The sequence below is a fragment of the Pristiophorus japonicus genome, unplaced genomic scaffold, assembly GCF_044704955.1.
Source record: "Pristiophorus japonicus isolate sPriJap1 unplaced genomic scaffold, sPriJap1.hap1 HAP1_SCAFFOLD_424, whole genome shotgun sequence".
In the NCBI taxonomy this organism is placed as follows: domain Eukaryota; kingdom Metazoa; phylum Chordata; class Chondrichthyes; family Pristiophoridae; genus Pristiophorus; species Pristiophorus japonicus.
The window spans coordinates 209146-227661 of NW_027254135.1; the positions used below are offsets into that span (position 1 = coordinate 209146).

General features: G+C 38.0%; 1 protein-coding gene across 1 annotated transcript in view; it reads left to right on the plus strand.

The window, feature by feature from the left end:
- Window positions 1-4966: 4966 nt before the first annotated feature.
- The window catches only part of LOC139251221 (nucleolar and coiled-body phosphoprotein 1-like), a 38772-nt gene continuing 25222 nt past the window's right edge, over window positions 4967-18516 (plus strand). Inside the window, exon 1 of the mRNA XM_070873183.1 lies at window positions 4967-5049. Coding sequence (XP_070729284.1) covers window positions 4991-5049 — 59 coding nt within the window. The 5' untranslated portion in view covers window positions 4967-4990. The remainder of the gene's footprint in view (window positions 5050-18516) is intronic.

Sequence of the window (18516 nt, forward strand, 5' to 3'; positions counted from 1 at the left end):
TGTAGTGATACCCACCCTCCTGTATGGCTCAGAGACACGGACCGTGTACAGTAGGTATCTCACCCCCAGCTCATGGTCTACAGGGCTGTAGTGATACCCGCCCTCCTGTGTGGCCCAGAGACATGGACCGTGTACAGTAGGTATCTCACCCCCAGCTCATGGTCTACAGGGCTGTAGTGATACCCGCCCTCCTGTGTGGCTCAGAGACACGGACCGTGTACAGTAGGTATCTCACCCCCAGCTCATGGTCTACAGGGCTGTAGTGATACCCGCCCTCCTGTGTGGCTCAGAGACATGGACCATGTACAGTAGGTATCTCACCCCCAGCTCATGGTCTACAGGGCTGTAGTGATACCCGCCCTCCTGTATGGCCCAGAGACATGGACCGTGTACAGTAGGTACCTCAACCCCAGCTCATGGTCTACAGGGCTGTAGTGATACCCACCCTCCTGTGTGGCTCAGAGACATGGACCATGTACAGTAGGTATCTCACCCCCAGCTCATGGTCTACAGGGCTGTAGTGATACCCGCCCTCCTGTATGGCTCAGAGCCACGGACCATGTACAGTAGACACCTCAAGTCGCTGGAGAAATACCACCAACGCTGTCTCCGCAAGATCCTGCAAATCCCCCGGGAGGACAGACGCACCAACGTTAGCGTCCTCGACCAGGCCCGACATCCCCAGCATCGAAGCACTGACCACACTCGACCAGCTCCGCTGGGCAGGGCCACATTGTCCACATGTCCCCCCCCCCCCAGACATGGGACTCCCCAGAGCGAGCGCTCTACTCGGAACTCCTTCACGGGCAAACGGGCCAAAGGTGGGGCAGAGGAAACGTTACAAGGGACCACCCTCAAAGCCCCTCCCTGATATATAAAGTGCAACATCCCCCACCGACACCTGGGAGTCCCTGGGCCCAGAGACCAGTCCGCCCCAAGTGGAGGGAGTGCATCCGGGAGGGCGCTGTGCACCTCGAGTCTCGTCGCCGAGAGCGTGCAGAGACCAAGCGCAGGCAGCGGAAGGAGCGTGCGGCAAACCAGTCCCACCCTCCCCTTCCCTCAACGTCTGTCTGTCCCTCCTGTGACAGGGACTGTGGTTCCCCGTATTGGGGCTGTTCAGCCACCTGAGGACTCATGTTAAGAGTGGGGGCAAGTCTTCCTCGATTCCGAGGGACTGCCTCTGATGATGATGATGGGGGGAGTTTCAGGTTTTGCGCTGGGGTGAGGGGCTTCGGCTGGAACTTGGTGGCTTTTGCCGGGTTGTTGGAGAGCTATGCTCTCTGGCTTCTGAAGTCAGAATGGATCGAATTGCAATTTGCAAAGTCAGTCAGCACTCGGGCTGGGAGCTTCCCGTTACACATTCCAGGGAAACGTCAGGGTGTGACTTATCCTCCAAGGGAACCAATCAGCAATAGGTCATGTGACAAGCGCGAGCGTATCAGGGAACATCAGAAACAGGAGCAGGAGCCGGCCATTCGGCCCCTCGAGCCCTGCTCCACCATTTAATACGACCATGGGCTGATCCGATCATGGACTCAGCTCCACTTCCCCGCCCGCTCCCCATAACCCTTCACTCCCTTATCGCCCAAAAATCTGTCTATCTCCACCTTAAATATATTCAGTGTCCCAGCCTCCACAGCTCTCTGGGGCAGAGAATTCCACAGATTTACAACCCTCTGAGAGAAGAAATTCCTCCTCATCTCAGTTTTAAATGGGCGGCCCCTTATTCTAAGACCATGCCCCCTAGTTCTAGTCTCCCCCATCAGTGGGAACATCCTCTCTGCATCCACCTTGTCGAGCCCCCCTCATAATCTTATATCTGAGGTTGAGGGGAGACCTGATTGAGGTGTATAAAATGATGAGGGGCCTGGATAGAGTGGATAGGACGGACCTGTTTCCCTTGGCAAAGGGGTCAACAACCAGGGGGATAAGTTGGCTGGCAGTGTGAGCTGCGAGGAGGATGCTATGAGGCTGCAGAGTGACTTGGATAGGTTAGGTGAGTGGGCAAATGCATGGCAGGTGAAGTATAATGTGGATAAATGTGAGGTTATCCACTTTGGTGGTAAAAACAGAGAGACAGACTATTATCTGAATGGTGACAGATTAGGAAAAGGGGAGGTGCAACAAGACCTGGGTGTCATGGTACATCAGTCATTGAAGGTTGGCATGCAGGTACAGCAGGTGGTTAAGAAGGCAAATGGTATGTTGGCCTTCATAGCGAGGGGATTTGAGTACAGGAGCAGGGAGGTGTTGCTACAGTTGTACAGGGCCTTGGTGAGGCCACACCTGGAGTATTGTGTTCAGTTTTGGTCTCCTAACCTGAGGAAGGACATTCTTGCTATTGAGGGAGTGCAGCGAAGGTTCACCAGACTGATTCCCGGGATGGCAGGACTGACATATCAAGAAAGACTGGATCAACTGGGCTTGTATTCACTGGAGTTCAGAAGAATGAGAGGGGATCTCATAGAAACGTTTAAAATTCTGACGGGACTGGACAGGTTAGATGCAGGAAGAATGTTCCCGATGTTGGGGAAGTCCAGAACCAGGGGTCACAGTCTAAGGATAAGGGGTAAGCCATTTAGGACCGAGATGAGGAGAAACTTCTTCACCCAGAGAGTGGTGAACCTGTGGAATTCTCTACCACAGAAAGTTGTTGAGGCCAATTCACTAAATATATTCAAAAAGGAGTTAGATGAAGTCCTTACTACTCGGGGGATCAAGGGGTATGGTGAGAAAGCAGGAATGGGGTACTGAGGTGAATGTTCAGCCATGATCTCATTGAATGGTGGTGCAGGCTCGAAGGGCCGAATGGCCTACTCCTGCACCTATTTTCTATGTTTCTATGTTTAAAGATTGAAAGTAATTGGGGGCAGGTTTAGAGGGGATTTGAGGGGAAATTTCTTCACCCAGAGGGTGGTGGGTGTTTTTGTGACTGGAAGGATGTTTCCAGTGGGGTTCCGCAGGGCTCAGTGCTGGGTCCCTGGCTTTTTGTGGTATATATCAATGATCTAGACTTGTATATAGGGGGCATGATTGAGAAGTTTGCCGATGACACTAACATCGGCCGTGTGGTCGACGATGAAGGAGAAAGCTGCGGACTGCAGGAAGATATCGATGAACTGGTCAGGTGGGCAGAGCAGTGGCAAATGGAGTTTAATCCGGAGACGTGTGAGGTGATGCATTTGGGGAGGGCTAACAAGGCGAGGGAATACACATTAAATGGTCGGACACTGAGAAGTGTCGAGGAACACAGGGACCTGGGAGTGCAGGTCCACAGATCCCTGAAGGTAGCAGGCCAGGTGGATAAGGTGGTTAAGAAGGCATACGGAATACTTGCCTTTATTGGCCGTGGCATGGAATACAAGAGCAGGGAGGGTTATGCTTGAACTGTATAAAACACTGGGTTAGGCCACAGCTGGAGTACTGCGTGCAGTTCTGGTCACCACATTACAGGAAGGATGTGATTGCACTGGAGAGAGTGCAGAGGAGATTTACCAGGATGTTGCACTGGAGAGGGTACAGAGGGGATTTACCAGGATGTTGCACTGGAGAGGGTACAGAGGAGATTTACCAGGATGTTGCACTGGAGAGGGTACAGAGGAGATTTACCAGGATGTGATTGCACTGGAGAGGGTACAGAGGAGATTTACCAGGATGTTGCACTGGAGAGGGTGCAGAGGAGATTTACCAGGATGTTGCACTGGAGAGGGTACAGAGGAGATTTACCAGGATGTTGCACTGGAGAGGGTACAGAGGAGATTTACCAGGATGTTGCACTGGAGAGGGTGCAGAGGAGATTTACCAGGATGTTGCACTGGAGAGGGTACAGAGGAGATTTACCAGGATGTTGCACTGGAGAGGGTGCAGAGGAGATTTACCAGGATGTTGCACCGGAGAGGGTGCAGAGGAGATTTCCCAGGATGTTGCCGGCACTGGAGAATTTTAGCGATGAGGAAAGATTGGATAGGCTGGGGTCTGTTTTCTTTGGAACAGAGGAGGCTGAGGGGAGACCTGATTGAGGTGTATAAAATGATGAGGGGCCTGGATAGAGTGGATAGGACGGACCTGTTTCCCTGGGCAGAGGGGTCAACAACCAGGGGGCGTGGATTGACAGTAATTGTGGGGGGGTTTCGAGGGGATTTGAGGGGAAATGTCTTCACCCAGAGGGTGGTGGGGGTCTGGGGCAGGGTCTGGAACTCACGGCCTGAAAGGGGGGGGGTAGAGGCAGAAACCCTCAGCACATTAGGCAGTGCACCTTGAAGTGCCGTATGCTCCAGGGCGAGGGAGCGAGAGCGGGAAGGTGGGATTAGGCCGGGAGAGGTCTTGGTCGGCCGGAAGCGGACACGATGGGCCGGAATGACCTCTTTCTGTGCCGTAAACCTCGATGATACGTCGATGACGAGGCGGCGGGAGGGGAGGGGGCTCGTGTGGCCCACCAACACCGGGGCGGCGTAGCTGTGAGCCCAAGTGGACCATTTCTGCGCTGTATAAAAGACATGTAATTAATATATGTTATTCATGAGGGCAGAAGGTGGTGCACCTGTACAAAGATGGCCGCCCCCCTCCCCTGCCTTTTGGCCACCAGCTCCTGTACCAAGGTGGCCGCCAGCGCCTCCCCCATTGGGCCAGCAGACACACGTGCCCTGCACCAAGATGGCCGCCGTTGCCCGAGATGAGCCTCCGACCCAGGCCAGTGCCTGCACCAAGATGGCCACCGCCAGCCTTGCTCCCATTGGGTGCCGCCGACCCACGTGGCTGCACTAAGAGCGGCTGCCTGGCCTTTACCAAGATGGCCGCCGCCCCCCCGCTCCCGCAGCGGCGGGTCCCTGCACTAAGATGGAGGTCGGGGAGTCTCGACCCGCCACTCCGCACACAGCGCTAGCCCCGCCCCCCGCTCGCGGAGAGACGGTCGCCGCCACTGATTGGCGGAAGCCGCCGGCCGCCGGCTATGATTGGTCGGCGCCGCGGCGGGCGGGAAGTCTCAAGCAAAATGGCGGCCGGCGGTCAGATGGAAAAATTCGTCCTCGGCCTAGTGAGCGGCGGCGGCGGGTAAATATCTTATATATCCTATATACCCTATACATCCTATATATACCCCCTATATATACCCTATACATCCTATATATACACCTTATATACCTCATATATACACCCTATATATACCCTATACATCCTATATATACCCCCTATATATACCCCTTATATATCCTATATACCCTATACATCCTATATATACCCCCTATATATACCCCCTATATATACCCTATACATCCTATATACCCCCTATATATACCCTATACATCCTATATACCCCCTATATACACCCCTTATATATCTCATATATACACCCTATATATACCCTATACATCCTATATATACCCTATATACATCCTATACATCCTATATACCTCCTATATACACACCTTATATACCTCATATATACACCCTATATATACCCTATACATACCTCATATATATACACCTTATATATCATATATACCCGATACATCCTATATACCCCCTATATATACCTATATATACCCTATACATCCACCCTATACATCCTATATACCCTATATGTATACCCTATACATCCTATATACCCTATATATACCCTATACATCCTATATACCCCCTATATATACACCTTATATACCTCATATATATACTCTATACATACCCTATATATACCCTATATACCCCATATATACCCCTTATATATACCTCATATATATACCCTATATATACCTCATATATATACCCTATATATACCTCATATATACCCTATATATACCTCATATATATACACCTTATATATACCTCATATATATACCCTATATATACCTAATATATACCCTATATATACCTCATATACACCTTATATACCTCATATATACCCCCTATATACCCTATATATACCCTATATATACCTCATATATATACCCTATATATACCTCATATATATACACCTTATATACCTCATATATATACCCTATATATACCCTATATACCCCCTATATACCCTATATATACACCCTATATACCCCATATATACCCTATATACCCCCTATATACCCTATATATACCCTATATATACCTCATATATACACACCTTATATACCTCATATATACCCTATACATACCCTATATACCCCCTATATATCCTATATATACCCTATATATACCTCATATATATACACCTTATATACCTCATATATACCCTATACATACCCTATATACCCTATATATACACCTTATATGCCCTATATATACCCCCTATATATACCTCATATACCCTATACATACCCTATATATACACCTCATATATATACCCCCTATATATACCTCATATATACCCTATACATACCCTATATACCTCATATATATACCTCCTATATATACCTCATATATATACCCTATATATACCTCATATATATACACCTTATATATCTCATATATATACCCTATATATACTCTATATATACCCTATATATACCACATATATATACCCTATATATACCCTATATATCCTATATATACCTCATATATATACCCTATATACAGTGTTATAGCCTAGTGAGCGGCGGCGGGTAAATATAATAAATATATAAATATAACAAATATACCTTATATATAACATAATTATACAGTGTTATAGTCTAGTGAGCAGAGGCGGTGGGTAAATATCTTATATATCATATATATCTTTAAATATATTAAATATATCATAAATATACCCTATATATATCATAATTATACCTCATATATAATAAATATCTTCAAATATAACATAATTATACCTCACATACAGTGTTATAGTCTGGTAATTATATAAATATCTTATATATAATATATCTGTAAATATACCCTATATATACCCTATATATAACATAAATATACAGTGTTATAGTCTAGTGAGCGGCGGCGGGTAAATATAATATTTATCATATATATCTTCAAATATACCCTATATATAACATAATTATACCTTATATACAGTGTTATACTCTGGTAAATATAATATATATCTTCAAATATAATATATATCATAAATATAACATATATAACATAAATATCTGTAATTATACCTTATATATAGTGTTAAACCCGGTAATTATAATATATATCTTCAAATATAACAAATATAGTGTTAAACTCTGGTAAATATAATATTTATCATAAATATATCATACATAACATAAATATATCCTATATATAATGTTAAACTCTGGTAATTATAATATATATCTTCAAATATAATAAATATAATTAATATAATATATATCTGTAAATATAATATATATAGTGTTAAACCCGGGTAAATATAAATATCATAAATATATTAAATATAACATATATATCTTCAAATATACCCCACATAGAGTGTTAAACTCTGGTAAATGTCATAAATATCATAAATATCTTCAAGTATACACTATACATAGTGTTAAACTCTGGTAATTATAATATATATCTTCAAATATAATATATATCTGTAAATATACCCCACATACAGTGTTAAACTCTGGTAATTATAATATATATCTGTAATTATAATATATACAGTGTTAAACCTGGGTAAATATCATAAATATATTAAATATCTCGTATATCTGTAATTATACCCCCAAATATAATATATATCCCCAAATATACCTCAAATACAGTGTTAAACCCGGGTAAATGTCATAAATATATGAAATATAGCATATATATCTTCAAATATACCCTATATATAATGTTAAACTCGTAATTATCATAAATATATTACATAGACCCTATATATAATGTTAAACTCTGGTAAATATCATAAATATATTAAATAGACCCTATATATAGTGTTAAACCCGGTAAATGTCATAAATATCTTTAAATATACCTTATATATAGTGTTACACTCTGGTAAATGTCATAAATATATGAAATATAGCATATATATCTTCAAATATACCCTATATATAATGTTAAACTCTGGTAATTATCATAAATATATTAAATAGACCCTATATATAATGCTAAACTCTGGTAAATATCATAAATATATTAAATAGACCCTATATATAATGCTAAACTCTGGTAAATATCATAAATATATTAAATAGACCCTATATATAATGTTAAACTCTGGTAATTATCATAAATATATTACATAGACCCTATATATAATGTTAAACTCTGGTAAATATCATAAATATATTAAATAGACCCTATATATAGTGTTAAACCCGGTAAATGTCATAAATATCTTTAAATATACCTTATATATAGTGTTACACTCTGGTAAATGTCATAAATATCATAAATATAATATATCTGTAAATATATCCCCCCAAATATAATATATATCCCCAAATATACCTCACACACAGGGCCCAAGTTTCCACATGATTTGCGCCTGATTTTTAGGAGCAACTGGTGGACAACGGGCTATCTTAGAAATCGCAATTCTCCACATTTTTTTTTCTGCAGTTCGAGTCAGGTCGAACAGTTCTACTTTGGAACAGAATGTTTTCTTCAAAGGGGGGCGTGTCCGGCCACTGACGCCTGATTTGAAAGTTTCCACAGTGAAAACGTACTCCAAACTAAGTTGGAATGGAGCCAGTGAAGATTTTTGTAGAACTGAAAAAACCTGTTCTACACATTAAAAAATCAGGCGCAGGTTACAAATTAGGCGTCCAGAGCGAGGTGGAGGCGGGGGAGGGGGGAGGGGGAAGTCATTAAATTCTACAATAAATCCTTATTTATACTTCTGCAGATATTATACAAATAAATCCAACCTGAATAAACATTTATAAGCAAAGAAAAGATTAAATAAACCATCTTCCTACCTGTGTGAAAGTGCTTCAGCCAGGGAGGATTCTGCAGCAAGCCTCACAAAACGAGGCAGCCACTCCCGAACGCTGGGCGGGGGGGGGGGGGGGGAGGAAGGAAGGCAGGCATTCCAGATGGCCGGCGGGAGGGAGGAAGGGAACCGAACTCCGGGGGGGGGAGGTGGTTCCAGACAGCAGGGAGGGACCCAACCGACTGACCGAATGCAGGGGAGGGGAGGCCGTTTCAGACGGCGGGAGGGAGGGAAGGAGACAGAAGGCTGCAGGAAGCCTCAGAAATTGAGGAGCCATTTTCCCGACGCCAACTTTCTGAGGCTTCCTGCAGCCTTCTCAGTGCTGATGGCAATGTGCTTTTATCAAAAAAATGTTCAAAAACTAAACAGCTACAAAGAACTACAAAAATGGCCGAGTGCCGATTGTTTTTTTTTTCACACTGCGCATGCGCAAACGCCCCGACGCGCACGCGCAGCGTTGCCGGCAGGAAAAAAAACTAATTTAAATGGTACCCGCCCCCTCCCACTTACAAAATCGGCGCGAGTGTAGGCTCCGCCCTCCCCTCTCCCCCCCCCCCCCCCGGGCGCTGCGCCAAACAGACAAGGAGCTGCAGGACGCTCCAGAATCGCGAGTTGTTTTTTTTCCGCCGCCGTTTTAGGCGCGAAAAACGGGCGCCCAGCTCGGAGGGGCGCTCGTTTTTTATCGTGTGGAAACTTGGGCCCGTAGTGTTAAACTCTGGTAAATATAATATATAGCTTCAAATACAATAAATATCTTCAAATATATCCCCCAAATATAATATTTATCTGTAAATATACCTCACATATAGTGTTAAACTCTGGTAAATATAATATATATCATAAAATATATTAAATATAACATATATCTTCAAATATACTCTATATATAGTGTTATACTCTGGTAAATATAATAAATATCATAAATATCTGTAAATATATCCCTCAAATATAATATATATCCCCAAATATACCTCACATATAGTGTTAAACTCTGGTAAATATAATATATATCATAAAATATATTAAATATAACATATATCTTCAAATATACCCTATATATAGTGTTATACTCTGGTAAATATAATAAATATCATAAATATCTGTAAATATAACATATATCTGTCAATATATCCCCCAAATATAATATATATCCCCAAATATACCTCACATATAGTGTTAAACCCGGTAAGTGTCATAAATATCATAAATATATTAAATATCTTCAAATATACCTTGTATATAGTGTTATACTCTGGTAATTATAATAAATATCATAAATATCATAAATATACCTTATATATAATAAATATCTTCAATTATACCTTATGTATAGTGTTAAACTTTGGTAATTATAATATGTATTATAAATATATCCCCCAAATATAATAAATATCACCAAATATACCTCACATATAATAAATATCTAATTATACCTTATATACAGTGTTAAACCCTGTAAATATAATAAATATCATAAATATAACATATATCTGTAAATATATCCCACAAATATAATATATATCTGTAAATATACCTCACATATGGTGTTAAACTCTGGTAATTATAATATATATCTGTAAATATACCTCACATAATGTTAAACCCGGGTAAATGTCATAAATATCATAAATATAACATATCTGTAAATATACCCCCCAAATATAATAAATATCTGTAATTATACCCTATATATAGTGTTAAACCCTGTAAATATCATAAATATCGTCAAATATACCTCACATATAGTGTTAAACTCTGGTAATTATAATAAATATCTAAATATAATAAATATACCTCACATATAATAAATATTTGTAATTATACCCTATATATAGTGTTAAACCCGGGTAAATATAATATATATCTTCAAATATAACATATATCTGTAAATATACCCTATATATAATAAATATCTGTAAATATACCTCACAGATAATAAATATCATAAATATCTTCAAATATCTGTAAATATACCCTAAATATAATAAATATCTGTAAATATACCCCACATATCGTGTTAAACCCGGGTAAATATCATAAATATCTTCAAATATACCTTATATATAGTGTTAAACTCTGGTAATTATAATAAATATCTTCAAATATAATAAATATCAAATATCTTCAATTATACCTCACATATAATATTAAACCCCGGTAATTATAATATATATCTTCAAATATACCCTAAATATAATAAATATCTGTAAATATAATAAATATCTGTAAATATACCCTAAATATAGTGTTAAACTCTGGTAAATATAATATATCTGTAATTATACCCTAAATATAGTGTTAAACCCGGGTAAATATAATAAATATCATAAATATAATAAATATCTTCAAATATACATCTCATATAGTGTTAAACCCGGTAATTATAATATATATCTTCAAATATAATAAATATCTGTAATTATACCCTAAATATAATAAATATCTTCAAATATCTGTAAATATACCCTAAATATAATAAATATCAGAAATATAACATATATCTGTAATTATACCCCCCAAATATAATAAATATCTTCAAATATAATAAATATCTGTAAATATACCCTATATATAGTGTTAAACTCTGGTAATTATATTATATATCTGTAATTATACCCCAAATATAATAAACATCTTCAATTATAATAAATATCTATAAATATACCATAAATATCATAAATATCTTCAAATATACCTTATATATAATAAATATCTTCAAATATACCCTAAATATAATGTTAAACTCTGGTAATTATAATATATATCTTCAAATATAATAAATATCTTCAAATATCTGTAAATATCTGTAATTATACCCTATATATAGTGTTAAACCCCGGTAAATATAATAAATATCATAAATATCTTCAAATATCTGTAATTATACCCTATATATAGTGTTAAATCCCGGTAAATATAATAAATATCATAAATATCTTCAAATATACCCCACATATAGTATTAAACTCTGGTAATTATAATATATATCTTCAAATATAATATATATCTGTAAATATACCCCATATACAGTGTTAAACCCGGTAAATATAATAAATATCTGTAAATATAATAAATATCTGTAATTATACCCTATATATAGTGTTAAACCCAGGTAAATATAATAAATATAATAAATATTTTCAAATATTCCCTATATGCAGTGCTAAACTCTGGTAAATATAATAAATATCTGTAATTATACCCTAAATATAGTGTTAAACCCGGTAAATATAATATACATCTTCAAATATAATAAATATCTGTGAATATACCCTAAATATAGTGTTAAACCCAGTAAATATAATATACATCTTCAAATATACCCTAAATATAATAAATATCTTCAAATATAATAAATATCTGTGAATATAATAAATATCTGTGAATATACCCTAAATATAGTGTTAAACCCAGTAAATATAAATATCTTCAAATATAATATATATCTTCAAATATACCCTAAATATAATAAATATCTGCAAATATACTCTAAATATAGTGTTAAACCCTGGTAAATAAAATAAATATCTTCAAATATAATATATATCTTCAAATATACCCTAAATATAATGTTAAACCCAGGTAAATATAATATATAACTTCAAATATAATATATATCCCCAAATATACCCTAAATATAGTGTTAAACCCGGTAAATATAATATATATCTTCAAATATAATAAATATCTGTGAATATACCCTAAATATAGTGTTAAACCCGGTAAATATAATATACATCTTCAAATATAATAAATATCTGTGAATATACCCTAAATATAGTGTTAAACACAGTAAATATAAATATCTTCAAATATAATATATATCTTCAAATATACCCTAAATATAATAAATATCTTCAAATATAAAAAATATCTGCAAATATACCCTAAATATAGTGTTAAACCCTGGTAAATAAAATAAATTACTTCAAATATAATATATATCTTCAAATATACCCTAAATATAATGTTAAACCCGGGTAAATATAATATATAACTTCAAATATAATATATATCCCCAAATATACCTTGAATATAGTGTTAAACCCGGTAAATATAATAAATATCCCTAAATATACCCCAAATATCATAAATCTCTTCAAATATCATAAATATCTGCAAATATACTCAAAATATAATGTTACACTCGGGTAAATATAATAAATATCTTCAAATATAATAAATATCTGCAAATATACTCAATATATAATGTTAAACTCGGGTAAATATAATAAATATCTTCAAATATAATATATATCCCCAAATATAACCCCCACATATAGTGTTAAACCCCGGTAAATATAATAAATATCTTCAAATATAATAAATATACCCTAAATATAATAAATATCCACAAATATATCCTAAATATAATAAATATCGGCAAATATACCCCCAAATATAATAAATATCCCCCCAAATATAATAAATATCGCCAAATATACCCCAAATATAAAAATGTCCCCAAATATACCCCAAATATAATAAATATCCCCAAATATACCCTAAATATAATAAATATCACCAAATATAACCCAAATATAATAAATATCTGCAAATATACCCTAAATATAATAAATATCCCCAAATATAACCCAAATATAATAAATATCCCTAAATATACACCAAATATAATAAATATCCCTAAATATACCCTAAATATAATAAATATCCCTAAATATACCCTAAATATAATAAATATCCACAAATATATCCCAGATATAATAAATATCGCCAAATATACCCTAAATATAATAAATATCCCCAAATATACCCCAAATATAATATATATCCCCAAATATACCCCAAATAAAATAAATATCCCCAAATATACCCTAAATATAATAAATATCGCCAAATATAACCCAAATATAATAATTATCTGCAAATATACCCTAAATATAATAAATATCCCCAAATATAACCCAAATATAATAAATATACCCAAATATACCCCAAATATAATAAATATCCCCAAATATACCCTAAATATAATAAATATCCCCAAATATAGCCCCAAATATAATAAATATCCCCAAATATACCCTAAATATAATAAATATCCCCAAATACACCCTAACTATAATAAATATCCCCATATATAGCCTAAATATAATAAATAGCTGCAAATATACCCTAAATATAATAAATATCCCCAAATATACCCCCGAATATAATAAATAACCCAAATATACCCCTAAATATAATAAATACCCCAAATATACCCCCAAATATTATATATATATCCCCAAATATACCCCAAATATACCCCAAATATAATAAATATTCCCAAATATACCCTAAATATAATAAATATCCCCAAATATACCCCAAATATAATAAATATTCCCAAATATACCCCCAAATATAATAAATATCCCCAAATATACTCCAAACATAATAAATATTCCCAAATATACCCCCAGATATAATAAATATCCCCAAATATACCCCCAAATATAATAAATATCCCCAAATATACCCCAAATATAATAAATATTCCCAAATATACAACAAATATAATAAATATCCCCAAATATACCCTAAATATAATAAATATCCCCAAATATACCCTAAATATAATAAATATCCCCAAATATAACCCAAATATAATAAATATACCCAAATATACCCCAAATATAATAAATATCCCCAAATATACCCTAAATATAATAAATATCCCCAAATACAGCCCCAAATATAATAAATATCCCCAAATATACCCTAAATATAATAAATATCCCCAAATACACCCTAACTATAATAAATATCCCCATATATACCCTAAATATAATAAATAGCTGCAAATATACCCTAAATATAATAAATATCCCCAAATATACCCCCGAATATAATAAATACCCCAAATATACCCCCAAATATTATATATATATATCCCCAAATATACCCCAAATATACCCCAAATATAATAAATATTCCCAAATATACCCCAAACATAATAAATATTCCCAGATATACCCCCAGATATAATAAATATCCCCAAATATACCCCCAAATATAATAAATATCCCCAAATATACAACAAATATAATAAATATCCCCAAATATACCCTAAATATAATAAATATCCCCAAATATACCCTAAATATAATAAATATTCCCAAATATACCCTAAATATAATAAATATTCCCAAATATACCCCAAATATAAAATATCCCCAAATAAACCTTAACCCGTGCTAAATGATCCTCTAAATATAAAATACATCCCCAAATAAACCCATTAAATATAAAATATACCCAAATAATCCCCCTAAATATAATATATCTCCAAACCTGGGGTAAATATGCCCCTAAATATAATATATCTCCATAAAAACAACCCTTGGTGATTAATTTTGGTCGTTTGAGTGAAGAGAGGAATTACTAACTAAATATTGGACACACTATGTATATACGTCTAACTGTATGAATAGATATAAATATAGAGATATATTTACATATAGAATAATATTTACTCCACTCAGGATAATATAGAGATCGAATGATAGAGGTTTACAGCGCGGGAGGGGGCCGTTTCGAGCCCATCGTGTCTGCGCCGGCCGACCAAGAGCTACCCCGGCCTAATCCCACTTTTCCGCTCTCGCTCCCTCGCCCTGCAGCATACGGCACTTCAAGGTGCACTGCCTAATGTTGTGAGGGTTTCTGCCTCCACGGTGCTGAAGAAGGCAAATGGCATGTTGGCCTTCATAGCGAGGGGATTTGAGTATAGGGGCAGGGAGGTGTTGCTACAGTTGTACAGGGCCTTGGTGAGGCCTCACCTAGAATATTGTGTTCAGTTTTGGTCTCCTAATCTGAGGAAGGACATTCTTGCTATTGAGGGAGTGCAGCGAAGGTTCACCAGACTGATTCCCGGGATGGTGGGACTGACATATGAGGAGAGACTGGATCGACTGGGCCTGTATTCACTGGAATTTAGAAGGATGAGAGGGGATCTCATAGAAACATATAAAATTCTGACGGGTTTAGACAGGTTAGATGCAGGAAGAATGTTCCCGATGTTGGGGAAGTCCAGAACCAGGGGACACAGTCTAAGGATAAGGGGTAAACCATTTAGGACTGAGACGAGGAGAAACTTCTTCACTCAGAGAGTTGTGAACCTGTGGAATTCTCTACCACAGAGAGTTGTTGAGGCCAGTTCGTTAGATATATTCAAAAGGGAGTTAGATGTGGCCCTTACGGCTAAAGGGATCAAGGGGTATGGAGAGAAAGCAGGAAAGGGGAACTGAAGTTGCATGATCAACCATGATCTTATTGAATGGTGGTGCAGGCTCGAAGGGCCGAATGGCCTGCTCCCACACCTATGTACAGTCGTCACCTCAAGTCGCTGGAGAAATACCACCAACGATGTCTCCACAAGATCCTACAAATCCCCTGGGAGGACAGACGCACCAACGTTAACGTCTGTCGAAATCTCGACCTCCGAAAAGAATGACTCTGACACTTACAGCTCCGGCAGAAGTTTCTTTAGTTTACTTGCTAGCATGGGGCAGGTTACACTCAGTCAAGGGCTAAGTGAACACCTCCGAAATGGTACAGCTTCACAAGATATTTATACAGTAAAACCCAAGTTCTGGCCTCTCCCTGTGTATTGCTCTGTCTCACAGTCAGTGAATACAGATAAAGAGTTAATTACTATATCCTGGTCCTGACATGGTTTCCAGATATTTCCTTTTGTCAGGGTTATCAGTTGGCCAGCCGGCCATTACTCCATGAATCATATGTAATGGGCTATCACCTGTCTTGTATTGTGTCAGGATTGTTCCATTTCCTGGTCAGTTTATCGTTTACATCAAAAGGATGAGGTCTCTACAAGAGATAGTGGCTGGTGGAATGGAGTACATAGGAAAGGGTGGGGTGACATGGAACTGGTGTGGTGTAGACAATAGGAGAGCACCATGGGGGGGGGGGGGGGGTACTTGTCTCAGCATGACTTGTCTCCTAGCTGTCTGATGGCCATCAGCCATCTCAAACCAGGTTTAGCTGTTTATGCAAGCTGACTGCTAAAGTGCAGAAAGTTCTGGAAGGGCCAGGACTCCATTTTGATATATATATATTGCAAAGGGCACACAAATACCGTATGGTATCAGCTTAGATAAAAATACATTTCCACATTCCCCCATTTTGTCCTTCACAAGGACAACTTAATGCATTCTGATCTTGTACAGTCTCTCCATTTCCATTTCCACACAAGAGCCTTAGCAGTTGTTGCTACCATAACTCTAGCCGTGGTCTCGGTAGGTAACATCGTTTCTCCCCTCTGGCACAGCAACACTTAATGACGACAAATAATAGATACAGGGTGAAGGCTATCAGCAGGAATATGATCAAGCCCTGTACCACAGATTTCCCCAGGGCTCCCAATCATCCCGATGCCCAACCCCACAAGGTGATACCGTCCTGGCCAACTGTCTCTTTATACTCTATTACCCTTTTCCTGATGTTTTCAGCTAGACTGCCGATATCTTCTGATTTATCCGGGATATACGGACAGCATTCTTCACCTATTAATGCGCATGTCCCTCCCTCCTTGGCTAGGAGATAATCTAAGGCCATACGATTTTGGAGAGCCACTGTTCGAATCGCTACCATTTCATCATTTACCCCTTCAAAGGCTTGGGAAGTTGCGTTGGCTACTGATTCGACTAAGTTAGCCAGTTCCCGTAACTGCCATTCGGTCGATGCTATTCCAGAGAGTGGCACCATTACCTTGAATATTCCGTTTTGCCATGTCAAATCCCGTTTAAATCTGTGACTTCCATAGGCCTCCCTTAGAGTCCTTACTGATCTGATAAGGGGTACCACATATCCTAAGTAACAGGACCCTGTCCAGTTGGCTGGTAACCATGGGTAGGCTTTATGGCCACAAATAAAGTAGGTGCAATTATAGGACGTCAGCCCCTGGTCCTTTCGCACTGTCCCTACTCGAGTGGTCTCACCTTCCCACCCTTCACCTGGGGCTTTGTTATGGACCGTTGTCCAGCCAACGGTTGCTATCTTTCTCTCAGTGGGATTAGTTGTGGCTTGCCATTTAATCATTTGGGAACACTTGCTGCGTCCCATTTCTGGTCCTTTAGTCTCATTACTCACTCGGCATGTTATACCTTCGGGATTTTCTATTCTGGGAATAATGCTTAGGAAGGGAGGCTGATGGTTATTATCATAATTGGGCTGGTACCATCCCTGGAAGGCTGTAAGTTTATACCCTGCCGACCTCCATTCTGTTTGCTCCTTCGTTTCTAGCCCCTTAGTTAGGTTTGTCCTATTTTGCACCGTCAACCATTCTACCATTTCTGATTCGTTAAAGGGGACAGATCTCAGGGGAATACCCCCTTCGGAGTGGACAGGTACATGGGAACATATCCAACAACTCGACAAGTTTCTTTCTTGAGCATACCTATGACTCAGTGCCATAAATCTGTACCCCTGGTGTAATCAATAATGCGAAGTAAAACCCTGTCAAGCCCAGCACCATCAGTCCCCATAGTCCATACAGTTCCTTATTCAGTCTTCTTTTTTCTGTTCCTCTGGTTCCTTCTTCCCTTCCTCCTGGTCGGGTGCCCGTTTGCAATGGGATGCGTGGATCCATGTTGGTCTTTCCTTTACCTTGATTGCAGTATTGGTCGCCAGCAAGACCTGGTATGGTCCTTCGA